The sequence below is a fragment of the Elephas maximus genome, chromosome 12 (assembly GCF_024166365.1).
Source record: "Elephas maximus indicus isolate mEleMax1 chromosome 12, mEleMax1 primary haplotype, whole genome shotgun sequence".
Classification (NCBI taxonomy): Eukaryota; Metazoa; Chordata; class Mammalia; order Proboscidea; family Elephantidae; genus Elephas; species Elephas maximus.
The window spans coordinates 43,497,569-43,519,509 of record NC_064830.1 but is presented as its reverse complement, the minus strand read 5'-3'; the positions used below and the strand labels follow the sequence as shown (position 1 = coordinate 43,519,509).

Below are 21,941 nucleotides of genomic sequence, written 5' to 3'. Positions count from 1 at the left end.
ATCTGTAGCAAATTATGAAGTGAGAACACAGTTTGATTTATAGACTCATATAATTTTAGACCTTGTTTTAGTTACTGTGGCTGGATATCACTTATCTTAAACAATCAAAACAGTCATTTATTTTGGTCATACATTTTGTAGGTCTGGAGTTAGAGCAGCATCCAATGTGCACAGGTTGACTTTGTTTCATGATATCTGAGTCTTGCTTGGAAGACTTGAAGGCTGGGGTCTAAAATCACCTGAACCCTTTCTCACTTCCACATTTGGCATTTGATCCTGGCTTTGGTTGGTGGATTCATTTCCTCTCCATCTGAGCCTCTCTGTGTGGACCCTTTACATCGGCTGTTTTCAGTTTCCTCACTTTGTGGTGTCTGGGTTTCAAGGGCAAGCATCCTGATGGAGTGAGCGCAGGGGGCAGTCGGTACCAGTTTTTATCACCTATCTCAGAAGTTGTGCAGTGTCACTCCTGTCAGATTCTATTCATTGAGGCAGTCGCAGTGGTTCAGGAGGAGGGACACAGTCTCCAGTTCTTGATGGGGAGTGGCCAGGTGCTAGAAGCACATAAAATACCGATCTGGAATACCGCTGTGGCCATTTTTAGAGAAATACAGGCTGCCACAGACCTGGACGCGGACATTAGACGTTAGGTGGGCCAGTTCTCCCAGTTTACAGGTAAGGACGCTGAGGCTGAGAAGTGTGTAACATGTTCTGTGGTTAGTGGTCAGGCTGGGACTAGAATTTAGCTCTTGTGACTCTAGGCTATGGTCTTACCCACCATACCCCTTGCCTTACTGATTGATATCATTCATTCACTCAAGTTACGAGTGTTCCTTCCCTCAGAGTTTTCTTAGATTAGCAGACAGGATAAAGCTACTGGCAGAGCACCTGACATGTTGTTATGGGCATGCAGAAAGTACTCCCAAACTTTTCTCTGCCCTTTATTTATCAGAAGGCCTGTTGGCATATGATGTGGCCACAGTAGTGGAATGGGATTATTTCCTAGTGTTTAGAAATTTCACAGTAATTCCAGCTGAACTTTTTTCATTTGCCCTTTTTTCAGGTGCTCAGAATTTTGATGTCATACGACTATCAACCTACAGAACAGCTTGCAAATTACGATTTGTGCAAAAACGATGCAATCGTAAGTAATTTTTATTCAGCTCTTGGTAATACAAAAGATTTTAATATCTTTTAGTTATATTGTAGTGTTAATTGGATTGTTTTTGTCTTAAGTATTCATCAGAATTTATCAGGATAGGATAAGTAAAAGTATTTATCATAAGTATTTTAATGAAAAGGGACTTGTCATTTTTCTCCTTGTGCTCTTCAAAATGTTTAACAAACTACATGGAGTAGGAATTCAATAATGTTGCTTGCTTTGAGGCTGCAATAGTACTAAGTTTTTTAATGGGAGAACCAATTTCTCCCTGTCACTTTCATTAACGAGATGTTTTATACAATATTAATATAACCAGCTTCTGAAAGAAAAGAAAAACAATGTTTTGATAAAGGCATAAAAATTTTCTTGAAAAAGCATAATATAACATTTATGAATCAGCCTTTTCTGTAAATCATTGCTACCACATGGATAATAAAACATATAATCTTTCTTCTCTTAATTTCCGTTAAGATAAACTGACTTAGGACAGAATTATTGTATTTTTCACATATATGCACACAAACACGCACACGTTGTTGTTAGCTGCTGTCAGTTTGGTCCACGATTCATAGTGACCCCATGCACAATGGGATTGTACCATTTTGATGTGTATGTGTGTGTGTGTATATATATATTAAATTAGAAACTTTTGTATAATGGTGAGGACATAGACTCAGAATTGAAACACCTTGGTTTTAATCTTGGTTTTCTCATTTGTTATAAACAGGTGATGTTATGGATTGAATTGCATCCCCTAAAAATATGTGTTGTATCCTAACCTCTGTTCCTGTGGTTATAATCCCATTTGGGAACGGGCTGCCTTTGTTTTGTTAGTGAGACAGGATTAGTGTAGGGTGTATCTGGAGTCAGCCTCTTATAAAAGAGATTAAACAACAAGTGAAAGAAGCAGAGATAGGGGAAGAGAGATGTTAAGCCACTTGAGGATGACCCTGGAGCACAAGCTCAGAGAGACAAGGATTTCCTTTAGAGGTGGCAGAGACAGAAAGTCTTCCCCTTGAGCCGGTAACCTGAATTTAGACTTCTAGCCTCCTAAACTGTGAGAAAATAAATTTCTTTTTGTTAAAGACAGCCATTTGTGGTATTTCTTTTGTAGCAGTACTAGATATATAAGACAGGTGACCTTGGGCAAGTCACTTTACATCGGATTACTTCTACCTTAGTTTAAATCTTATTCACAATTTTTCGTTTAAAATCCTCTCCAAAGAGTCTTACCATGCCATCCAAAACTGAAGTCATGTTTCCTTGTCTGGTTTCCCAATTGTATTTCAAATTGCAGGATGTGACCCATTAATGGTTCATAAAATCATTTTAGTGGGCTGTAGCCAGAATTTAAAGCAATTAAATAGAAAAAAGGAAAAATATCAGAATGAGGTTAAATGAGAAGGCTAAAAGTGTTTTGTGAAACCTGTTTTTTTTTAGTAGGGTATGTGTTTTGTGTATTTATTTGAATATATTTCTCTGCATCGTGGTCAGAAATTTTGAAAACTACTGTTCTAGAGTGATTATCATCTTTTTAATTCTTTTAGTGATTATTCATGGTAAACAGTGGTCTATGTGTGGAGTGATGAGGGCCTGAACTAGGATAGTGGCATTAGTAATACAAAGTAGAAGATACATTGTTCTAAAAGTTTTGTTGTGTTACCATTCACATTTAATTCAACAATGTGCCTGGAATTATTTTTTGTGGGTATATAGTATAAACAGAGGTCAAATTTTTTTTTTTTTTTTTTGTATGTGTTTTCAGTTGTCCCTATACTGTTTATGGTGTTTTATTGATTATGCAAAGGCATTTGACTGTGTGGATCATAACAAACTATGGGTAACACTGCGAAGAATGGGAATTCCAGAACACTTAATTGTGCTCATGAGGAACCTTTACATAGATCAAGAGGCAGTTGTTTGGACAGAACAAGGGTATACTGATTGGTTTAAAGTCAGGAAAGGTCTTTCACCATACCTATTTAATCTGTATGCTGAACAAATAATCCGAGAAGTTGGACTATATGAAGAAGAAGGGGGCGTCAGGATTGGAGGAAGACTCATTAACAACCTGCGTTATGCAGATGACACAATCTTGCTTGCTGAAAGTGAAGAGGACTTGAAGCACTTACTAATAAGATCAAAGACCACACCCTTCAGTATGGATTACACCTCAACATAAAGAAAACAAAAATTCTCACAACTGGACCAATGAGCAACATCGTGGTAAACGGAGAAAAGATTGAAGTTGTCAAGGATTTCATTTTATTTGGATCCACAATCAACAGCCATGGAGGCAGCAGTCAAGAAATCAAAAGAGGCATTGCATTGGGCAGATCTGCTGCAAAGGACCTCTTCAAAGTGTTGAAGAGCGAAGATGTCACCCTGAAGACTAAGGTGCGCCTGTCCCAAGCCATGGTATTTTCAATCATGTCATAAGCGTGTGAAAGCTGGACAATGAATAAGACCGAAGAGAAAGTTGACGCCTTTGAATTGTGGTGTTGGCAAAGAATACTGAATATACCATGGACTGCCAAAAGAACGAACAAATCTGTCTTAGAAGAAGTACAACCAGAATGCTCCTTAGAAGCAAGGATGGCGAGACTGCGTCTTACATACTTTGGACATGTTGTCAGGAGGCATCAGTCCCTGGAGAAGGACATCATGCTTGGCAGAGTACAGGGTCAGTGGAAAAGAGGAAGACCCTCAACAAGGTGGGTTGACACAGTGGCTGCAAGAATGAGCTCAAGCATAACAACGATTGTAAGGATGGCGCAGGACCGGGCAGTGTTTCGTTCTGTTGTGCATGGGGTCGCTATGAGTCAGAACCAACTCGATGGCACCTAACAACAACAACTATACTGTTTATTAAAAAGGCCATTCTTTTTCTCTACTGGCGGAGAATCTCCACCTCATATTCATTAGGAGAAATGTAAAAGAATGTTCATAGTCCTGTTCATGGCTGAGAGGTCTGTTTGTGGACTCTTATAATCCACGGATCTGTTCGTCTGTCCTTGTGCCAGTAACCACACTGTCTTAATTATATAGCTTTGTAATAAGTCTTGATATCTAGCACAGCAAGTCTTCCATTTTCTGTTTTTTCTTTCTAAGATTTTCTGGGATATTCTTGGACCTTTATATTTATTTTTATGTAAATTTTAGAATATGCTTGTTAATTTCTACTAAAAACAAACAAAAGAGGACCACGCTGGGATTTTTTTCCGTTTTGATTTCTATTTTTTAAGGTGTAGTTTACATATAGTAAAATCCACCCTTTTAATGTACAGTTCCGCTGGGATTTTGATTGGGACTGCAGTGAATTTATTCATGAAGTTGGGGAGAATTAGCATATTTACAATATTCAGTTTTTCATCTGTAAACATGGTGTATCCATTTATTTAGGCCTTTAATTTCTGTCAGTAATGTTTATGGATTTCTTTATAGAGATGTTGAACATCTTTCATTGACTTATTTTTAGGCCTTGATGATTTATGATACTATTATAAATAATTCCTTTAAATTTCACTGTTACTGACATATAGAAACACGATTGATTTTTGTATCTTGAGCTTGTATGTAGCAGTCTTTCTGAACTCATTTATTATTTTTAATAATTTATCTGTAGAATATTTGACATTTTCTGTGGGCACAGTTCTTTCATCTCTGAATAATGACAGTTATATTTCATTTCTAATACTTATAGCAGTTATTACTTTATTCTCAATATTTATACTGGTTAGGACCTCAGGTACAATGAAATGGTGGTGGTGAATATTCCCTATCTTACTCTGAGTATGAGAGCAAAGGCATTCAACATTTTACTATTAAGTAATATGTTTACTGCAGATTTTTTATGGACAGCTTTAATCAGATTATGAATGTTTCTCAGTACTGTTGCTTAATTTCTAAAGGTAAAGTTTACTTTAAAAGTTATCCTTTTGATAATGATTTCTGATAAGTTAGAAATCAGATACTATTTTAATCCTTTGAAATTTGTTTAGACTTGCTTTATGGTCAATTTTTATATATGTTCTTAAAATATATGTGTACTTCAAAGTAAAGCACATCACTAGTAACTGGGAGCAGTACCCCATGTAGTGGTAATTATACCAGCTTTGTTAGTTGTGAAGTTTAAATCGTCTGTGTTTATACTGATTTTTTATGTTTGCTCTATCAATTACAGAAAGAGGTGTGTTAATATAGGCAATTAAGAGTGTCAGTTTTTTAAATTTTTCTTCAAGGTTTTGTTAATTTTTGTTTTATGTATTTTAAGGCTATGCTATTAGGTATAAACAGATATAAAGTGCTCATACCTTTCTGATGAATTAAAACTTTTATCATCATGCAGTGAACTCCTATCTCTAGAAATACGTGTGTTACTTCTAAACTCACTTTTAAATTGAGCTCTAATTTCTGTATCATAAAATTTACCCCTTAAAAGTATACAAGTTGGTCCTTTTTAGTCTGTTTGCAGAGTTGTGCAACCGTCATCACTATCTCGTTCTGGAACATTTTCATTACCCCAGAAAAAAACCGCACCCATTAGCAGTTATTCAGAGTACCTGTCATTAGGAATCGCGTGTGTCATCGCTTTCGGAATCTGAAATGATATTTACTTAAATATGAAATCTGGGGGCAGTCCTGGGCTATGCAGTGGTTCCTGTGTGTCATCAGGGACCAGAGCTCTTTCTGTTCTGCTACAGAATGTCTTTCTTGTGTTGGATAAAGAGTTTTCTTTTTTTCTTTAAACTTAAAAACTACCATATTTTTCCAAATAATGTGCACATTGTAAATTTTTTTGCCAACTGTGCAACCCCCACATGTTATTTTTGTAAACGTGCTAGGCCAGTTTTTTTTTTTTACATGTTGCTGACCTCAGTTGACACTAAGACGTAATTAAACTATGAAATAAGCAGACCTAACATAACCTAATGGTTTCTACTTAAGACAATGTGATAAACTGTTTGCATTCAGCTCTTGAGGTAATGTGTTGGAATTATCAGTGAAACTTAATGGAAACAAATGCACAATTTTGATTGTTTATTTTCCAATTACCAGTGTACTCCTAAACTCAATCTATGACTTCTTGGCCGTGGCTTATACCTTTATTATCCAATTATGATCAAAAGTAACATTTTTGAGCTATTCTTTTTTACACATGTAAGCAGGAGATGAAAGAAAATGAGCAGAATGATACTCTTTACCTGCAATACAGGAGGATGGGTGAATGAGGCCAAAATTCACTTCTGGAGATATCATAAGACATGCGCAGTATATGCACGGGTGTGCTGCGCCAGAACTGTTCTGGTTAATTTTGTCATTTCTGCATGTTATATGTGTGGGCGTGTTATTTACATGAGCACATTTGTGAAAAAATACGATGATTGATTTAAGTGTTTGAATGTGAAGGAAGTTCCATGCTTTAAAACTGTTAACAGTGTGTTTTCTTCACGTTGTCAGTTCATCTTGTTGACATCTGGAACATGATCGAAGCCTTCCGAGATAATGGCCTTAACACACTGGACCATAACACCGAGATCAGCGTGTCCCGCCTCGAAACTATCATCTCATCCATCTATTACCAGCTAAACAAACGCCTTCCTTCTACTCACCAAATCAGCGTGGAACAGTCCATCAGCCTTCTCCTCAACTTCATGATTGCTGCATATGACAGGCTAGTACCTTAAATGCTTACTTCATTTTAATAAAGTCTGCCTCTTAATCATTCTTCTTCATACTGCCCTGCTAAGTGTTGTAAGCTTAGAATCACAGGTAAAGGAGAAATTATTCACTGTAAAATCCCTTCTAGGTTTGTTAAATGCCAGAGTGACTTGCTGTCTGGGGTCATGCCACATATTAGGCTCTGTAATACGGGCATACCTTGGAGATATTGTGGGTTCGGTTCCAGACTACCACAGTAAAGCAAGTCACACAGATTTTTTTTGTCTCCCAGTGCATACAAAAGTTATATTTACACTGTACTGTAGTCTGTTAAGTATGCAATAACATTATGTCTAAAAAAAATGTGTGTACTTTAAGTAAAAAGTACTTTATTGCTAAAAAATGCTAACCATCACTTGAGCCTGCAGCGAGTTGTAATCTTTTTGCTGGTGGAGGGTCTTTCCTCGATGTTGATGGCTGCTGACTGATCAGGGTGGTGGTTGCTGAAGGCTGGGGTGGCTGTGACAATTTCTTAAAAGAAGACAACAGTGAAGTTTGCCGCATTGATTGACTCTTCCTTTCATGACAGATTTCTCTGTAGCATGCGATGCTATTTGATAGCATTTTACCCACAATAGAACTTCTTTCAAAACTGGAGTCAATCCCCTAAAACCCTGCCTCTGCTTAATAAACTAAGTTCATGTAATATTCTAAATTCTTTGTTGTCATTTCAACAGTGTTCACAGCATCTTCACCAGTAGTAGATTCCATTTCAAAAAATCACTTTCTTTGCTCATCCACAAGAAGCAACTCCTCTTCTGTGAAAGTTTTATCATGAGATTGCAGCAATTCGGTCACATTATCAGGCTCCGCTTCGGATTCTAGCTCTCTTGCTCTTTCCACCACATCTGCAGTTACTTCCTCTGCTGAAATCTTGAACCCTTCGAAGTCATCCATGACGTTGGAATCAACTTCTTCCAAACTCCTTTTGACTTCCTCCCATGAATCACAAATGTCCTTAATGGCATCTAGAACGGTGAATCTTTTCCAGGTTTTCAATTTACTTTGCCTGGATCCGTCAGAGGAATCAGTATCTATGGCAGCTGTAGCCTTATGAAATGTATTTCTTAAATAGTAAGACTAGAGAGTCAAAATGACCCCTTGATCCAGAATGCATGTAGTGTGAGCAGACATGAAAACAACATTAATCTGCTTGTACATCTCCATCAGAGCTCTTGGGTGATCAGGTGCATTGTCAATGAGCAGTAATATTTTGAAAGGAATATTTTTTTCTGAGCAATAGATCTCAACAGTGGGCTTAAAATAGTCATTAAACCGTGTTGTAAACAGATGTGCTGTCATCCAGGCTTTGTTAATTCCATTTATAGAGTACAGACAGAATAGATTTAGCATAATTTTTAAGAGCCCTAGGATTTTTGGAATGGTAAATATGCATTGGTTTCAAGTTAAAGTCACCAGCTGCATTAGCCCCTAACAAGAGAGTCAGCCTGTCCTTTGAAGCTTTGAAGCCAGGCGTTGACCTCTCCTGTCTAGTTAGGAAAGTCCTAGTTGGCACCTTCTTCCAATATAAGGCTGTTTTGTCTACATTGAACATCTGTTGTCCGGTGTAGCCGCCTTCATCAGTTAACTGTATCTTCTGGATAACCTGCTGCAGCTGCTATATCGACACTTGCTGTCTCACCTTGCACTTTTATATCATGGAGACAGCTTCTTTCCTTAAACCTCATGAACCAACCTCTGCTAGCGTCAAACTTCTGCAGCTTCCTCACCTCTCTCAGCCTTCATGGAACTGAAGAGAGTTATGAATTTGTTTTGGCTTAAGGGAATGTTGTGGCTGGTTTGATATTCTATCCAGACTGCTAAAAACTTCTTCGTATCAGCAATAAGGCTGTTTCGCTTTCTTATCATCGTGTGTTCACTGGAGTAGCACTTTTTAATTTCCTTCAAGAACTTTTCCTTTGCATTCAAAACTTGGCTAACTGTTTGGCGCGAGAGGCCTAGCTTTTGGCCTGTCTTGGCTTTTGACATGCCTTCCTCCCTAAACTTAATCATTTCTAGCTTTTGATTTAAAGTGAGAGATGTGCAACTCTTCCTTTCATTTGAACACTTAGAGACCATTGTAGGGTTATTAATTGGACTAATTTCAATATTGTCATGTCTCAAGGAAGTGGGAGGCCCAAGGAGAAGGATAGACAGGAGAATGGCTGGTCGGTGGAACGGTCAGAACACACACAACATTTATCAGTTAAGTTCACTGTCTTATGTGGGTGAGATTCTTGGCACCGCAAAACAATTACAATAGTAACATCAAAGATCACTGATCACAGATCATCATAACAGATATAATAATATTGAAAAAGTTGGAAATTCTGCGAGAGTTACCAAGATGTGACAGGGAGATGAAGTGAGCACATGCTGTTGGAAAAATGGTGGCAATAAACTTGCTCATCACAGGCTTGCCACAGAGCTTCAATTTTAAAAAACACTGTGTTTGCAAAGCACAATAAAATGAGGTATGTCTGTATCATGGAGAATCACAACACTTGAGAAACACTGTTCGGTAAAGTTATAGGAACCTTAACATAATTATTGTCTATCCAGTGGAATTGGTTTTTGAGTTTCCTTATGGGCCCTTTTGGAAACCCTGGTGGCATAGTGGTTAAGTGCTATGGCTGCTAACCAAAAGGTCGGCAGTTTGAATCCACCAGGTGCTCCTTGGAAACTCTATGGGCAGTTCTGCTCTGTCCTATAGGGTCACTATGAGTTGGAATTGACTCAGTGGCAGTGGGTTTGGTTTTTTTGGTTTATGGGCCTTTTATCTGACTTTTAAGGCTAACTTTTTTTTTTTTTACTGTGTATCATCAAATACGTTGATAGTAATATCTTATATTCTCTTTATGATAAGCAAACTTTAAAAAAATTTTTCACTGCAGAACATTATCTAGTAGACTTTATAGAAATAAGACTGTTTCATTGTATTCCAATTAAACAGAAAAGATTTGCTGTATTTGTATTCATTAAGAATTAAATTGGTATTACAAAAAACAAAACAAAGAAGACATCATAAAGGGTGGACGCACAGTGTTAATGATTATAGTCTAAGAACCAAGAATTCAGGTTTCTGATCCCAGCTATGTTATCTACCTTCTGGGTTGGATGGGTTAACTCTCTTTTCTTCATCTTCTCTTTGTAGATCTATTCTGAGTGCATACATTTCTAAAATGGTTTTAGTTATACTCTATAATAGGATTGTGTGAATAAGTGGTAAAATTGTGAAGGTGTCAAAGCCAAGTCACAGTTTAGTCACTCCGTAAATTCACAACATTTTATAAGATATTTTCAAATTAGATATTGTATCTGTTTAACAGAAAATTATTTAACTAAATTTGAATTTTTAAAATAAGAGTAACCTAAGACATAAGTGCCATGATTCTCATGCTATTTTTTAGTAGTCTAGATTGGTGAATCCACATGGTTAATTTTACACTGTCAAAGGAATGTCTCTTTTGAGCCAGAAACCTTAGTAAAATTGTTATTCTTTGCTATGTAAGCAGCACTTACCATGGCACAGACCCACTGAGTAAATCAATTAGAAGTCACACAACTGAAAAACAATTTTTCTAAAAGTCAAAAATAAAACCATCTTACTATCTAAAAATTTAAAAGAAGGGATTCAAAACATTTATTCCATAATCATATCAAATAAGTTCAGTTCTATGGTTAATGAAGAGAGGGAAAGGGAGAGGAAGGAACCCTGACGAGAAAGCAGAAAGGAGAATAGGCAGAACAAACTTAGAAGCAGAAGATACACAGATATCCAGGGATACATGTGGAGAAAACCTAGACACATACATAAAAATACAAAGAAAAAGAATAAATCGGCAGAAACATAGATGAAGGTAGACCAGTAGAAAAGAAATGAAGGGTGCACTAAAAATAACTAGGAAATTTATGAGTTGAGTGAGTTAAGAAGGGTAAGGAATGTAGTATGTTACTGTTAAGTTTGGTAATCTTAACTCATTTCCTATTGAAAGTCAGTTGTAGATTTAATTTTTGCTTCTTTGATGGTGATATGCCCATTTCCTCCAGCAACTTCTAAGATTTTTTTTTTTTAATTTTATTCACTACTTATTTTTATTTATCCCACTTGTAGAATTTTTTCATTGAGCTTTTTGTATAGGTAGTTTGATGTACTTCATTCATTTTTTAAAATTCTCAGGAGTTTTCTCTTTATATATTGTTTCTACCCTATTTGTTCCTCTTTTTTCTGGAGTTTCAAGTACATGTATATTATACCTTCTTGCTGGGTGGTTTATGTTTTCTCTTACCATCTTTTATTAATTTGGTATCTGTTTCCCTCTCTAGGCTTCAATCTGGATAATTTCTTTTAAACTGTCTTTCAGTTTATTCATTCTGTCTTTACCTGTGTCTAATTTTTTTTTTAATTGTGGTAAAATATATATCACAAAAAGTTTTGCCGTTTCTATCACTCTTAAGTGTACAATTCAATGGCATTAATTACATTCACCATGCTGTGTAATCACTATGCATTTCCAAAAGTTTCTCATCACCCCAAACAGAAACTCAGTACCCCTGACGGAATAACTCCATAGTTCTCCCCACCAGCCCTTAGTAGCCACTGATAAACTTTTGTCTCTATGCATTCGTCTGTCCTAAATATTTCATATAAGTTGACTTGTAAAATGTTTGTCTTTTTGAGTCTGACCTATTTCACTTGGCATAATGCTTTCAAGTTCATCCATACTGTAGCATGTATCAGAACTTAATTTCTCTTTATGGCTGAATAATATTGCACTGTATGTGTATAACAACACATTTTGTTTATCCATTCATCCGTTGATGAGCATTTGGATTGTTTCCACTTTGGGCTGTTGTAAATAACTCTGCAGTGAACATTGGTGTACAAATATCTATTTGTGTCCCGGTTTTCAATTCTTTTGGGTATAGGTCTAGCAGTGGAATTACTGTGTCACATGGTAGCTCTGTATTTAATTTTTTTTTATTTAACTTTGTTTTAATGGGTCTCAAAGTTCTGTGACAGAGTTTTGGTCAAGTTGTTTCTATTTAAAAAGTATTGATTTTAAAAACAGATAGCTTAAAACTGCCACACGAAAAAAGAAACAAATGGTCCACAAACCATTCCTTTCCATCTGAAACTGTTATGATGCATTATTATCATTAACCAGTCTTACTGTTAAACTTAAATGGCCAATTGAGACAACAGTTCTGAGACCATTCTTCCAGCACTGATTAAGACTGGGGTGGCAGGTGTTATGGGTAACAGTCATTTAGCCTTCTGAGCTTTCTGAGCAGATTTGGTGACCTTGCCAGCTGCAGCAGCCTTTTTGTGCACTGTCTACGTTTAATTTTTTTAGGAACCACCAAATGTTTTCTACAGCGACTACATTTTATATTCCCATCACCAATGCACGAGCGTTCCAATTTCTATCCATGCCTCCCCATTACTTGTTATTTTTTGTTTTTCTGGTAATAGGCATCCTGATGGGAGTGAAGTAGTACCTCATCGTGGTTTCGATTTGCATTTCCTAATGACTAATGATGCTGAGCATCTTTTCATGTGCTTGTGGGACATTGATCTATCTTCTTTAGAGAAATGTCTAAGTCCTTTGTTGACTTTTTAATTGGGTTGTTTGTCTTTTTGTTATTGAATGGTATAAGTTCTTTACATATTCTGGATATTAAACCCTTATCAGTTATATGATTACTTAATATTTTCTCCCATTGTGTAGGTTGTCTCTTCACTTTCATGATAAAGTCCTTTGGTGCACAAAAGTTCTTAATTTTGATGAAGTCCATCTTATCTATTTTTTTTCTTTTGGTACTCATGTTTTTTGTGTCATATCTAAGAATCCATTGTCAAAAGCCCCTATGTTTTCTTCTAAGAGCTTTATGGTTTCAGTTCTTATGTTTAGATCCTTGATCTAATTTCAATTAATTTTTGCATATGGTGTGAGATACGGGTCCTACTTCATTCTTTTCAATGTAGAGATTCAGTTGTTCCAGCATCAGTTATTGAAGAGACTGTTCTTTCCCCATTGAATGGACTTGAAACCTTTGTCAAAAATCATAGATGTGGGAGGCGGAGCCAAGATGGCAGAATAGACAGATACTTCTGGCGAGCCCTCTTTACAACAAAGACCTGAAAAAACAAGTGAAACGAATATATTTGTGACAAGTTGGGAGCCCTGAGCTTCAAAGGCAAGCTTAGAAAACAAACTGAGGGGCAGGGAGAGGAAAAGACCGTTCAGAAGTGGAGAGGAGATACCGGACCTGAATCATAAGGAGCCCTCAGGCACCATTCCCAGAGTGGCAGCGGCAGCGGGCTGGTACTCGTGTTTGGCCGCAGATTCCTCAGGGAGAAGCAGCCAGCCACACAGCCTACTTACACCTCCGGAAACTGAGGAGAGCGGCGCTCATGGCAAATGCTAAGTAATTGCGTATATTTTAACTCGCTCCCCGCCCCCCCCCCGCCCACCCGCAAACCGGCTTCAGCGGCTGAATTCCCTGAGCCTGAGACAACCACTGTTGAGCACCTACAGTCAACCTCCCGCCCTTCGGGAAGGAAAAAATTTGCATTTTGGGGAAAAGATAATTTGCTAGCTCCACTAAGCAGGGGAGCTCACGACAGAAGCAGCTCCTGTCCAGGCGTAAACCGTCCGTGGACTTAGAGCACCTTTCCATTCTGCATGGACCTGTGTGGGCCTATTTTGGGAGAATAGGCCCTTGTTGGCAGACTACAACCATTTCAGCTGTGCAGTGGGGAGGTGGGTGTTTGACATTTGACGTTGCATTGTCTACCCAAGGTTCTCACCTACCCACATCAGGGACCTAAGGACTGGTAGCTCCACTCAGGTCACCCAGCCACCCTCAACAGGGGTCCAAAGATAACTGGTACCTCCCAGTCCTTACAACCAAAAACTTTGGGCGCCCATGGTCCCTCTGCAGAACCCACCCACCAGCATGCTTTAGGGAACAGGGACGCGTTTTCCTCAGAGACACTCAGGGGTCGGTTCTCAGCCCCCTGCCTTGTTCAGAGCATGACCCCTGATGCAATCAGATACCGGTATATACGCCAATCCCCCCTGCCTCTCTAAGACTGTAGGACAGAGCCTGTACCACACACTTGATGATCAGCTACCCGGAAACCTGAGCTGAATTCATACAAGAAAAGTGAATGGACTCCTAGACTGATACACCTGATAACAGCTCTAGCCATCTGGGAACACAACGTCAGTGCTCCAAAGGTGAAAATAATCAAGCTAGCTCACCTAGGCAACCCATAGGGTATACCAAAACAAAACAAAGCAAGAAGTTATGACACAGTAAGCAAGCATAAACTAATACAATAACTTATAGATGGCTCGGAGACAACAGTCAATATCAAGTCACATAAAGAAACAAACCATGATCACCTCAACAGGCTCTCAAAACAAGGAATCCAGACATCTTCTAGATGAAAGTGCATTCCTGGAATTACCAGATGCTGAATACAAATGTTTAATATGCAGAACCCTTCAAAACATCAGGAAGGAAATGAGGCAATATGGAGAACAAGCCAAGGAACACACAGATAAAGCTATTGAAGAAATTAGAAAGATTATTCAGGAATATAATAAAAAGTTTAATAAGCTGGAAAAATCCATAGACAGACAGCAATGAGAAATTCAGAAGATTAACAATAAAATTACGGAAGTACACAACTTAATAGAAAGTCAGAGGAGCAGAATTGAGCAAGTACAAGCTAGAATTTCTGAACTCGAAGATAAATCACTTACCACTAATATATTTGAAGAAAAATCAGATAAAAGGATTTTAAAAAATGAAGAAAATACAGAGAGAATTGTTGACAATTGGTTGGCAGAAAACTTCCCTGATATTGTGAAAGATGAGAAGATAGCTATCCAAGATGCTTATCGAACTCCATATAAGGTAGATCTGAAAAGAAAGTCACCAAGACGTATTATAATCAAACTTGCCAAAACCAAAGATAAAGAGAGAATTTTAAGAGCAGCGAGGGATAAATGAAAAGTCACCTACAAAGGAGAGCCAATAAGAATAAGCTCGGACTACTCAGCAGAAACCATGTAGGCAAGAAGGCAATGGAAAACGTATTTAAGAAATTGAAGGAAAAAAATTGTCTGCCAAGAATCATATATTCAGGAAAACTGTCTCAAATATGAAGTTGAAATTAAGACATTTCCAGATAAACACAAGTTTAGGGAATTTGTAAAAATGAAACCAAAACTATAAGAAATACTAAAGGGAGTTCTTTGGTTAGAAAATCAATAATATCAGGTATCAACCCAAGACTAGAACACTGGGCAGAGCAACCAGAAGTCAACCCAGACAGGGAAATCCAAAAAAACAAAGCAAGATTATTAAAACAACAAAAAAAAAGCTGAAAACGGGTAACAGCGATGATATTAAATAAAAAAGCACAACATTAGGATAATAAAGAGGGACTAAGAAATGTAATCATACACCTTCCATATGGAGAGGATGATACGGTGATACAAAGAAATAAAAGTTAGTTTTAAATTTAGAAAAATCAGGGTAAATAATAAGGTCACCACAAAGGAGACAAACTATCCTACTCATCAAAATAAAATAACAAGGGGAAAATACAGACTCAGCAGAAACAAAATCAACAACAACAAATATGAGGAAAGGACAATATATGAAGATAATCTATTCAGCACATAAAATTAAGTGGGAAAAAGAAACTGTCAACAACACAAAAAAAGACATCAAAATGACAGTGCTAAGTTCATACCTATCCATAATTACCCTGCATGTAAATGGACCTAATGCACAAATAAAGAGACAGAGAGTGGCAGAATGGATTGAAAAACAAGATGTGTCTATATGCTGCCTACAGGGATCACACCTTAGACTTCGAGACACAAATAAACTAAAACTCAGAGGATGGAAAAAAAATATATCAAGCAAGCAACAATCAAAAAAGAGCAGGAGTGGCAATATTAATTTCTGACAAAATAGACTTTAAAGTTAAATCCATCATAAAGGCTAAGGAAGGACACTATATAATGATTAAAGGCACCATACACCAAGAAGATATAACCATATTCAATATTTATGCACCCAACGACAGGGCTGCAAGATACAGTAAAAAAAACTCTATCAGCATTGAAAAGTGAGATAGCTCCACAATAATTGTAGGAGACTTCAACACACCACTTTCGGTGAAGGACAGGAAATCCAGAAAGAAGCTTAATAAAGACACGGAAGATCTAAATGTCACAGTCAACCAATTTGACCTCGTTGACATATGCAGAACACTCCACCCAAGAGCAACCAAATATACTTTCTTTTCTAGTGCACATGGAACATTCTCTAGAATAGACCACATATTAGGTCATAAAGCAAGCCTTAGCAGAATCCAAAACATTGAAATATTACAAAGCATCTTCTCAGACCATAAGGCCATAAAAGTGGAAATCAGTAACGGGAAAAGAAATCAAACACTTGGAAACTGAACAATACCCCACTGAAAAAAAGACTAGATTATAGAAGACATTAAGGATGGAATAAAGAAATTCATAGAATCCAATGAAAATGAAAGCACTTCCTATGAAAACCTTTGGGACACAGCAAAAGTGGTGTTCAGAGGCCAATTTATATCGATAAATGCGCACATCCAAAAAGAATAAAGGGCCAAAATCAAAAAATTATCCCTACAACTTGAACAAATAGAGAGCAACAAAAGAAACCCACAGGCACCAGAAGAAAACAAATAATAAAAATTAGAGCTGAACTAAGTGAAATAGAAAACAGGAAAACAATTGAAAGAATTGACAAGACCAAAAGCTGGTTTTTGGAAAAATTCAACAAAATGGATAAACCACTGGCCAAACTGACAAAAGAAAAACAGGAGAGAAAGCGAATAACCCAAATAAGAAATGAGGTGGGTGATATTACAACAGACCCAACGGAAATTCAAAAAATTGTATCAGATTACTCTGAAAAATTGTACTCTAACAAATTTGAAAACCTAGAAGAAATGGATGAATTCCTAGAAACACACTACCTACCTAAACTAACACAAACAGAGGTAGAACAAAAGAAGAGATAGAAAAGGTAATCAAAAAACTCCCAACAACAAAAAAAGCCCTGATCGGGACGGCTTCACTGCAGAGTTCTACCAAACTTTCAGAGAAGAGTTAACACCACTACTACTAAAGGTATTTCAGAGCATAGAAAAGGACGGAATACTACCAAACCCATTCTATGAAACCACCATATCCCTGATACCAAAACCAGATAAAGACACCACAAGAAAAGAAAATTATAGACCTATATCCCTCATGAATGTAGATGCAAAAATCCTCAACAAAATTCTAGCCAATAGAATTCAACAACATATCAAAAAAATAACTCACCATGACCAAGTGGGATTCATACCCGGTATGCAGGGATGGTTCAACATTAGAAAAACAATTAAAGTAACCCACCACGTAAATAAAACAAAAGACAAGAATCACATGATTTTATCAATTGATGCAGAAAAGGCATTTCACAAAGTTCAACACCCATTCATGATAAAAACTGTCAGCAAAATAAGGATAGAAGGAAAATTCCTCAACATAATAAAGGGCATTTATACAAAGCCAATAGCCAACATCACCCTAAATGGAGGGAGCCTGAAAACATTCCCAGTGAGATTGGGAACCAGAAAATATTGTCCTTTATCACCACTCTTATTCAACATTGTGGTGGAAGTCCTAGCGAGAGCAATTAGGCTAGATAAAGAAATAAAGGGCATCCAGATTGGCAAGGAAGTAGTAAAAGTAGCTCTATTTGCAGATGACATGATCTTATACACAGAAAACCCTAAGGAATCCTCCAGAAAACTACTGAAACTAATAGAAGAGTTCAGCAGAGTATTGGGATACAAGATAAACGTACAGAAATCAGTTGGCTTCCTCTACACCAACAAAAAGAACATCGAAGGGGAAATCACCAAATTAATGCTATTTACAGTCACCCCCAAGAAGATAAAATACTTAGGAATAAATCTTACCAGAGATGTAAAAGACTTAAACAAAGAAAACTCCAGTACACTTCTGCAAGAAACCAAAAGAGACTTGGATTAGTGGAGAAACATACCGTGCTCATGGATAGGAAGATTTAACATTATAAAAATGTCTGTTCTACCAAAAGCGATCTATACATTGAATGCAATTCCGATCCAAACCCCGATGACATTCTTTAAGGAGATGGAGAAACAAATCACCAACTTCATATGGAAGTGGGCGAGGCCCAGATAAATAAGGCATTACTGAAAGAAGAACGAAGTGGGAGGTCTTACTTTATCTGATTTTAGAACCTGTCATACCACCACAGTAATCAAAACAGCCTGGTACTGGTACAACAACAGATACATAGACCAATGGAACAGAATTGAGAATGTAGACATAATTCCATCCACATATAAGCAGTTGATATTTGACAAAGTCCCCAAAACAGTTAAATGGGGAAAAGACAGTCATGTTAACAAATGGTGCTGATATAACTGGATATCCATCTGCAAAAAATGAAACAGGACCCATACCTCACTCCATGCACAAAAACGAGCTCATAGTGGATCAAAGACCTAAATATAAAATTTAAAACGATGAAGATCATTGAAGAAAAAATAGGGACAACGTTAGGAGCCCTAATACATGGCATAAACAGTATACAAGACATTATTAAGAATGCGGAAGAAAAACTAGAGAGCTGGGAACTCCTAAAATTCAAACACCTATGCTCATGCAAAGATTTCACCAAAAGAGTAAAAAGACTACCTACAGATTGGGAAAAAGTTTTTAGCTATGACATTTCCGATCAGCGTCTGATCTCTAAAATCTACATGGTACTGCAAAAACTCAACTATAAACAGACAAATAACCCTATGAAAAAATGGGCAAAAGACATGGATAGACACTTCACTAAAGAAGACATTCAGGTAGCTAATAGATATACAGGAAATGCTCATGATCATTAGCCATTAGAGAAATGGAAATCAAAACTACAATGAGATTCCATCTCACTCCAACAAGGCAGGCATTAATCAAAAAAAACACAAAATAATAAATGTTGGAGAGGTTGTGGAGAAACTGGAACACTCCTACTCTGCTGATGGGACTGTAAAATGGTACAACCACTTTGGAAATGGATTTGGCGCTTCCTTAAAAAGCTAGAAATAGAACTACCATACGATGCAGCAATCCCATTCCTCGGAATATATCCTAGAGAAATAAGAGCCTTTACACAAACAGATATATGCACACCCATGTTCACTGCAGAACTGTTTACAATAGCAAAAAGATGGAAGCAACCAAGGTGCCCATCAGCAGATGAATGGATAAATAAATTATGGTATAGTCACACAATGGAATACTATGCATCAAAAAAGAACTGTGAGGAATCTGTGAAACATGACATAATATGGAGGAATGCAGAAGGCATTATGCTGAGTGAAATGAGTCAGCAGCAAAAGGACAAATATTGTATAAGACCACTATTATAAGAACTTGAGGAATAGTTTAAACTGAGAAGAAAACATTCTTTTGTGGTTATGACAGGGGGGAGGGAGGGAGGGTGGAAGAGGGGTATTCACTAATTAGATGGTAGATAAGGACTGTTTTAGGTGACGGGAAAGACAACACACAATACAGGGGAGGTCAGCACAACTGTACTAAACCAAAAGCAAAGAAGTTTCCTGAATAATCTGAATGCTTCGAAGGCCAGTGTAGCAGGGTCAGGAGTTTGGGGACCATGATTTCAGGGGACATCTAAGTCAACTGGCATAATAAAATCTATTAAGAAAATGTTCTGCATCCCACTTTGAAGAGTGGTGTCTGGGGTCTTAAACGCTAGCAAGCAGCCATCTAAGATGCATCGAGGAGTCTCAACCCACCTGGATCAAAGGAGAGCGAAGAACATCAAGGACACAAGGTAATTACAAGCCCAAGAGACAGAAAGGGCCACATGAACCAGAGACTACATCATCCTGAAACCAGATGAACTAGATGGTGCCCGGCTACAACTGATGACTGCCCTGACAGGGAACACAAGAGAGAACCCCTGAGGGAGCAGAACAGTGGGATGCAGACTCCAAATTCTCATAAAAAGACCAGACTTAGTGGTCTGACTGAGACTGGAAGGACCCCAGTTGTCATGGCACGCAAACCTCCTGTTGGCCCAGGACAGGAACCATTCCCGAAGCCAACTCTTCAGACATGGATTGGACTGGACAATGGGTTGGAGAGGGATGCTTGTGAGGAGTGAGCTTCTTGGATCACGTGGACACTTGAGACTATGTTGGCATCTCCTTTCTGGAGGGGAGATGAGAGGGTAGAGGGGTTTAGAAGCTGGCGAAAGTGACACAAAAAGAGAGTGAGGGAGAGAGCAGGCTGTCTCATGAGGGGGAGAGTAATTGGGAGTATGTAGCAAGGTGTATCTAAGTTTTTATGTGAGAGACTGACTTGATTTGTAAAATTTCACTTAAAGCACAATAAAAATTATTTAAAAAAATCATAGATTTTTTTGGGTTCGTTTTTAAATCTCAGTTATATCACATTGGCCTATACATTTATCCTGATACCAGTACCACTGTGTTTTGATTACTGTAGCTTTATTGTAAATTTTGAAATCAGTAAATATGAGATCTCCTACTTTGTTTTTCTTTTTCAAGATTGTTTAACTATTCAAGGCCCTTTTCTATTTTTAAAAATTTTATTATAATTTTAGAATAACATAGAAAATATAATCTGCACCAAAAATGGCAGACTCAATGATACAGAGTAATGCCTCCTCTATCCAGGATGGCTGAATAATTAGGAGTTGTCTACCATGATTTGTCCCGATAATGGAGGCTTATTCTCTTCACATGCCAAAAGGAGGTTTCATTTGAACTAATTTCCCTCTCCTTTAGTATTTTTTATGAATTTGAGTATTGTCTTACCCATTTCTGCAGAAAAGGCTGATGGAATTTTGTTAGGGATTGCACTGAACCTATAGATGCTTTGGGTAGAATTGACATCTTAACAATATTAAGTCTTCCAATCCATGAACATAGGATGCCTTTCCACTTATTTATGTTTCCTTTAATTTTTTTCAGCAATGTCTTTCAGTTTTCAGTGTACAAGTCTTTCACTTTCCTAGTTAAATATATTCCTAGGTGTTTTATTCTTTTTGATCCTATTGTTAATGGAGTTGTTTTCTTATTTCCTTTCAGATTGTTTGCTCCTGGTGTGTAGAAACACTACTGACTTTTGCATGTTAATCTTGTATCCTGTGACTTTGCTGAATTCATTTATTAGCTCTGATAGCTTTCTTGTGGTTTCTTTGGGTTTTCCTATATATAGGGTCATATCTGTGAAAGCAGATAGTTTTAGTTCTTCCTTTCTGATTTGGATGCCTCTTATTTCTTTCTCTTGCCTAAATTGTCTGGCTAGAATTTCCACTACAGTGTTGAAAACCAGTGGTGAAAGTGGGCATCCTTGTCTTGTTCCTGGCTGTAGGTAGAAAGCTTTCAGTCTTACTTCATTGAGTATGTTCACTGTGGGTTTTTCATAAATTTCCCTTTATCATGTTGAGGAATTTCTCTTCTATTCCTAGTTTGTTCAGTGTTTTTATCATGAGAGGGTATCAGATTTTTTCAAATGCATTCTCTGCATCGATTGAGATGATCATGTGTTTTTTTTCCTTCATTCTACCAATGTGGTGTATTTCATTGATTATGTTCCCCCCGCAAAACTTATCAGTCAGGCTGGGCCATGATTCCCGGTATTGTGTGATTTTCCTGTATGTTGTAAATCCTGCCTCTATGATGTTAACAAGGGAGGATGGCTGGAGTGAGGCAGGGCTCAGCCTGTAGAATCGGTTTGTGTCTTGAGGCAATGTCTTGAGATACAAAAGATAGAAGCGAGCAGATAGACAGGGGGACCTCATACCACCAAGAAAGACGCACCGGGAGCAGAGTGCGTCCTTTGGACTCGGGGTCCCTGAGTGAAGAAGCTCCTAGTCCAGGGGAACATTGACAAGAAGGCTG

The 21,941-nt window shown here is 37.6% G+C and overlaps 1 protein-coding gene across 14 annotated transcripts in view; it reads left to right on the top strand.

The window, feature by feature from the left end:
- The window catches only part of DTNB (dystrobrevin beta), a 422,608-nt gene that overhangs the window by 79,462 nt on the left and 321,205 nt on the right, over positions 1-21,941 (top strand). For 13 of the 14 annotated variants that reach the window (XR_007519619.1, XM_049903708.1, XM_049903702.1 and 10 more), the window contains 2 exons: positions 1,061-1,141; positions 6,620-6,833. Coding sequence is in view for 13 of the 14 variants with exons in the window: in XM_049903708.1 (XP_049759665.1) it covers positions 1,061-1,141; positions 6,620-6,833 (295 nt within the window). In the remaining variant the exon portion in view is untranslated. Of the gene's footprint in view, positions 1-1,060; positions 1,142-6,619; positions 6,834-21,941 lie in introns of those variants that run through there. The other variant, XM_049903712.1, reaches the window with a different exon arrangement.